Here is a 5,877-nt window from a genome sequence, read left to right on the forward strand (position 1 = left end):
TTTAAGGTTATAAGCATGTATGTGTCTAGCATTCAAACTATTGTATTATGTTGTTTGTTGGTTGTATAATCTTAATACTCCCATTCCCATTGTTGATGAAACATACAACATCTGTAAGTAAAACGTACCGGTGAGTAAATTTATAATAAAATATTCAAAATGGGCTGAAATATTTGATTCAAGCATTTTAGCGAACAGTTGGCGGGCAAAATCAGATACTTTCTGAATAGAAACAGTTTAGGGAACTAGAGCGCAAGACAGCACCAGAATCAAAAAAATTATGTTAATTCAGTCTTTTTCTCTCATCTGCTTCATTATCTCTGAAATAGACTCAGGTCAAGAGCTTTAATTAGGAGGGAGAAAGAAGGAGATTGAAGATGGGTTGAATCAAAAACCGAAATAACAGAAAGAAACCTCTTGGAACGACATGAGGACGCTGAGGAGGATCGCTACCTAACTAGGAAGATATGCATTAGCTTGAAAGGCGGTGAGGAAGACATTCGTTGGTTTGGAAGGCGGTGGAGCAGGTGAGAAAACTCAGCAAGACATGCATTGGCTTGGCTTGGGAAGGAAAAACTCATGTGACATGCATTGGCTTGGTTTGCATGCATGCTGTTTTTGCCAAATGTTTGACCGTTTGGACACATAACACATTAATTATGAAACTTGACAAGTCGTTAGCCTTCTACACCATTTCATGTCTTCTAAATTTACGATGCAAGACAAAATATATATCACTCAAAACTTGAGCCATTTGAATTAATTTTTTAGATATAATTTCCTTTAAAATTAAAGCTATATATCATCTTTTTGTGCAATTTTATTTTCAAATATGATTTTGAATGAAAATGATCAAAGAAAACCATTAATTACGGTCTCAACATTGGTGGATGTTCGGAGAAAATTAGGATTTTGTTTGAAAAGAGCCTATGATGAGATGCGATGAGACGTGCGTGTAGAGAATTGTAGTATTGTTTGGCAAGCGGGTGTCTTGGACTTGGTGGTTTGGTTTTATGAGTCACACACAAAGGTGTTGTTGTAGACACTTCACTCTACTCTATTAAACCCTACCTTAACTAACTTTATTATTTGATCATTATATTTTCAATCATTACACTAACTTTATTATTTCATTATTATATTTTTCAATCATTAATTTTTTTCAACATTTATTATTATTTTTTATATTCAATTAAATTTTTACTAAACTTATTATTTACTAAATTTTCTTTTAAACATTTTTTATAATAAATGATTATAAATACCAAAATTTAGAAAAAAAAAACATTAAAAAGTAAACACGTCTTAAAAAATGGTTGTTATTTTAAACATTAAAGTAAAACAAAAAAACATATTAAAACTTTCTTGTCGTTTAATTGTCATTAAACGTGTTTTAAGAAAAAATGGTTATATTTTTAGAAGCCCCAAAATTGTTATGTAGAACATATATTAATAAAAATGTTATAAAAGTAAATTTATGCGACATATTTGAAAAATAAATAAATGAACTTCAATGTAAATCACAAATTATATGGCATTAACAAAGGATATAAGTGTAAAACAATAAAAAAAAACATATTTGCAATATTTTTTTTGAATGTCTATACGAATTACGGTTACTATGGCTTTTAAAAAAACGTATTAATTATATCCCTCCATATTAATATAATAGTCTAAAAGTTATTATTGTTATATTTAAAAGAAATCAATATTAACATTTTATGCATCTTACCGTTTCAAAAAGGAAATATTAATATTTTGTACTAAAACAATTATTAAACATATATGAAAACGAAAAAAATAGTAAAATATTATACCTTATTTTTTTGGACCGCAAAAAATTAATTATACTCGATTCTAATAAACTTAACTAGTAAAATAATTATTTTTTATTAATAAACAACTAAAAAGTTATTGGAGGCATGCAACGTATTTGACCCAGAGAGCTTTGCCGGCAACGTATTTGTGAACCGTTACCACAAGGCGGGTACCTCATGTTCACTAACCGAAACCGAACCAAATTAGTAAAAAACCGAACCAAACCGAACCGTATAAATGCGGGTAACCACGGTTCGGTTTATGGGTACCCGCAAAATATAAAAAATTAAATACAATCAAAATTACAAACTTCATTCCAACGATTTCTTTTTAAAAATTACTAAGTCCAAAAGTTATAAAAACATAATGAAGGTGAAATAACATACATTATTATTGGAATAATAAATATAAAAATAAAAATACAAGAAAACATAATATAGAAGTGTAAAATTGGAAATGTCTATCATGATTATTTTTGTTTGGGATATGGCTAAAAGTTCAATGGAAATGAATAATATTTTTTTTAATATATATATATATATATATATATATATATATATATATATATATATCTATCAAGCGGTTCAGTTCGGTTATCCGCGCATACCTAAGTATCCAAACCAAAACTGGCCCGTTGATATCCAGGTTTTTCCGTTTCGGTATTTTGAAGTTTCAGTTTTTTTCGGCTTCGGATCAGCCGGTTCGGCTCGGTTTTTCGTTTTTCCGATTTTTTTCACACCCTAGCAACCAGGTGGTTGTTTTTTACGAAAAGCCTAAAAAAAAATAATACTAAAAGTTAATTAACCTAAAATAGAGTGGAGTGTTTGATAGGGTGAAGTGACCAATTTATTTGCATGAAACATGATTGGATACTTTGGTTCAGCTTCATTCCAAGCCTTCCAAGGAATGATCACGTGATCTTGGATTTTTAATGTCTCTAATAATTAATATTGAAATTCAAAGTATAACCTTTTTTTTAATGAATAATAAGTAGAATTCTTTGTGATAATTACTCATCACTAAGCTTAAAATGTTCAGTAAATAAAAATAAAAATCGATTTGTAAATGAGGAATTAAAATAAACATTAGTAATATGTTATATTGGTGTTATTGTTATTAATTTTTTTTAGAATGTTATATTGTTGTTACTGTTGAACGTATTAATATATAAAAAAATAAAAGAAAATACAAGTTCCGATGTAAACATAATCCTTAATTTATTTATAAAACAACTATAATAAGAATTAATTTGAAAAATAAAAAAATAAAAAAATACTAAGATAATTCATTTTAGAAAAGATTATTTGTAGTTCTGAAAGAATTGTGGATCGATGTAATCTTTTTAAAGATGTGTTGAGTTTAAATCTTGAGACATTTTCTCAACGTTGATGTTTCGTAATTTATCTATTATACGTTATAACGTAATTGAACCATTCGCAAAAATTTCAAATCAATCATAAATTTTAAAAGATATTATCTAATTTTAATGGTGTCATTCTCAACAAAATGTTTTAAATAAAGATTAATAAAAAAATATATATACTCTACTATGTCATTTCGATTCTCAACAACATTTTATTTACTCGAGATAGGTACACGACTCTAGGTTAACACTCCATTTGATTTGTTAATAGTATCGCCCAACGCAACTTACAACTTATCTTTCATATTGTACAAGTCCATTAAGTGTAATCATCAGTAATTGCACTTATACCATATTCAACGACCAACTACTCCTCGTAGTATTTATATCAACCATTCTCCTAAACATTTTAAAAGCGTACCATCTCCAAATCAAACCGGAACTTAGTTGTTGCTACCTGCTTCGATCGAAAATATGGCTGATGCAGTGAAGTTGTATGGCACTGTCTTAAGTGCATACGTTTCCAGAGCGAAAATCGCTTTGAATATCAAGGGAATCAAGTACGAAAATCTTGAAGAAGATCTCAGCAACAAAAGTGCCGATCTTTTGAAGTACAATCCCGTTTTTAAGAAAGTACCGGTGTTGCTACATAATGGAAAACCGATCTCGGAGTCTCTTGTGATCGTTGAGTACATCGACGATGTCTGGAAAGGAGTGCCGATTTTGCCTCAGGATCCTTATGAGAGGGCTATTGCTCGATTTTTGGCGAAATTCATTGATGAAAAGGTAATATTTATGTACATGTATTAATAACAAAACTGAATATATGTATTGTAAAGTTTACTTTATGGAATCGGAACTGATTTTACATTGTATGGTTAATTTTGTGCAGTGTATCCCTGTGATTAAGGCTGTTGGCAGCAATGGGGATGAGAAGGCTATCGCAGAAGCTTGTGAGCAACTTCAAATACTAGAAAACCAACTCAAAGTCAAAGGTACCAAGTTCTTTGGAGGCGACAACATTGGTCTGGTTGATATTGCAGCTGATTTCATAGCTTATTGGCATGCAATAAGGGAAGAAGCAGCTGGAATAAAGTTCTTCACTGAAGACAAGTTTCCAAAACTGACCAAATGGGCTGATGATTTCGTTAACAGTGAAGCTGTGAACAATACCTTGCCACCACGTGAACAGATGCTTGCATTTTACTTGAAGTTTTTCGGAAAGGCTAATGGTATGTGAAGTTTATAAACTTGCATGATCGTTTTGTTTTGTTAGGGGGTATGCATGATGCACGTGTTGTTATTGAAGTTGAAGTTTCCGTTACGTCCAGCTATCGTTGTTGTAATAAGCAGCTCTTATATGCTTACGTATTTTTGTATTATGTAGCATGTGAGAGTTCCGATGTTACCGGTTTCCTACATTTTGGTACGTATGCAATATAAAACCATTATCTTGGATATATTGTCGGGGAAGATGAGCTAGTATATACATGTGTTGTTGATGGTTTTGCTTGATTCCGTTATGTGTGTTGATGCATTCGATCTTATACATGTGTTGTTGATGGTTTTGCTTGATTCCGTTATGTGTGTTGATGCATTCGATCTTATAGAGTTAATTAATTGGACAAAAATTAAATGAAGAAATCACAAGAAAGATTAATTATGTGTTTAATATCAGAGTATAATATAGAACGATTAACTAATATTTGAATGCTGAGGTCATATATAAAATACTGGAGGACCGCATCATTATATGTTATTATTTAAACATACATATGCATGTATTATTAAAACTTTGACTAACGTATTTTACATTAACATGAATATATAAATTAAAAAGCTAACCGCAATATATATGTATGGATGGATTCTGTTCCAAAAGTTTCTTCTTTTATACTACAAAGAAAAGTAAATATAATTAAGCATTGCTTTATATATTTTTGTTAACCTTTTTTCATTGTGTAGGTTATAAGTTTTTTGTAAATTAAAAAGTAATGCTACTGTAGAAATTAAGTGGATTCAATGTTCGCTTTTTCATATATAAATTATAAATAAATAAATAAATAAATAAATAAAAGGCCGTGAAACAAGCTTTTTTCTGCTCCACGGCTTCCAAGCCAATGCATGTTTTCTCTTGCAACCTCACCAAGAATGCATGTCTTCCTGTCCTCCTCGGCTTCTGTTTAAATTCAAGTCTGTTACAATTTACAAATGAAATATAATAAATAATATTGTTAAAAATAACACAAAATCAATCATCATATTCTTCTTTAGTTTTTTTTTTCCACACAAAAAACTGAATATGTAAAAAGTAAATTTAATCATAAAGTGTCAGAAAATATGATTACACCACATATGATTACCATATTTATTTAAGCATCTAATAATACATTAATTAATATCCTACATGCGTAATTAAACATCATACGTTGCATATGATTACCAATTGTTTAAACATGACTAAAAAATGTCACAAAATACAATTACCAATTGTTTAGATTATAAACATAAACTAATTTTCTTGTGATGAATTTTTGGGGAAATTGTTAATTTGCTTGAAGAAAGTCGTCATTTGTCCTTCTAGCAAGGCATTTTTTTTCGCATCTCCTCCATTTCCAACCCCCTTTGTGCTTCTCCTTGTGTTTCAGTTTCGCACATGCTAGCCATTTCATGACGCGATCTGTCTACCTAAAAAT

The 5,877-nt window shown here is 30.0% G+C and overlaps 1 protein-coding gene across 1 annotated transcript; it reads left to right on the forward strand.

Annotated features, from left to right (window-relative positions):
* Positions 1-3,603: 3,603 nt before the first annotated feature.
* LOC145132758 (putative glutathione S-transferase) lies at positions 3,604-4,510 on the forward strand. Its single transcript, XM_079067661.1, has 2 exons — positions 3,604-3,967; positions 4,074-4,510. Exons 1-2 carry the CDS (start codon positions 3,656-3,658, stop codon positions 4,419-4,421), a joined length of 660 nt encoding a protein of 219 aa, XP_078923787.1. The 5' UTR covers positions 3,604-3,655; the 3' UTR covers positions 4,422-4,510.
* The last annotated feature ends 1,367 nt before the right edge of the window (positions 4,511-5,877 follow it).

Source organism: Lactuca virosa, chromosome 8, assembly GCF_052849685.1.
Source record: "Lactuca virosa cultivar CGN04683 chromosome 8, Lactuca_virosa_CGN04683_v6, whole genome shotgun sequence".
Taxonomy (NCBI): domain Eukaryota; kingdom Viridiplantae; phylum Streptophyta; class Magnoliopsida; order Asterales; family Asteraceae; genus Lactuca; species Lactuca virosa.

What these genes read in the sequence shown, in the direction of transcription:
- LOC145132758 (XM_079067661.1), top strand. Translation starts at nt 3,656, where the DNA reads ATGGCTGATGCAGTGAAGTTGTATGGCACTGTCTTAAGTGCATACGTT. An exon ending in CGAAATTCATTGATGAAAAG is followed by an intron (nt 3,968 to 4,073) that starts GTAATATTTATG and finishes AATTTTGTGCAG; the next exon opens with TGTATCCCTGTGATTAAGGC.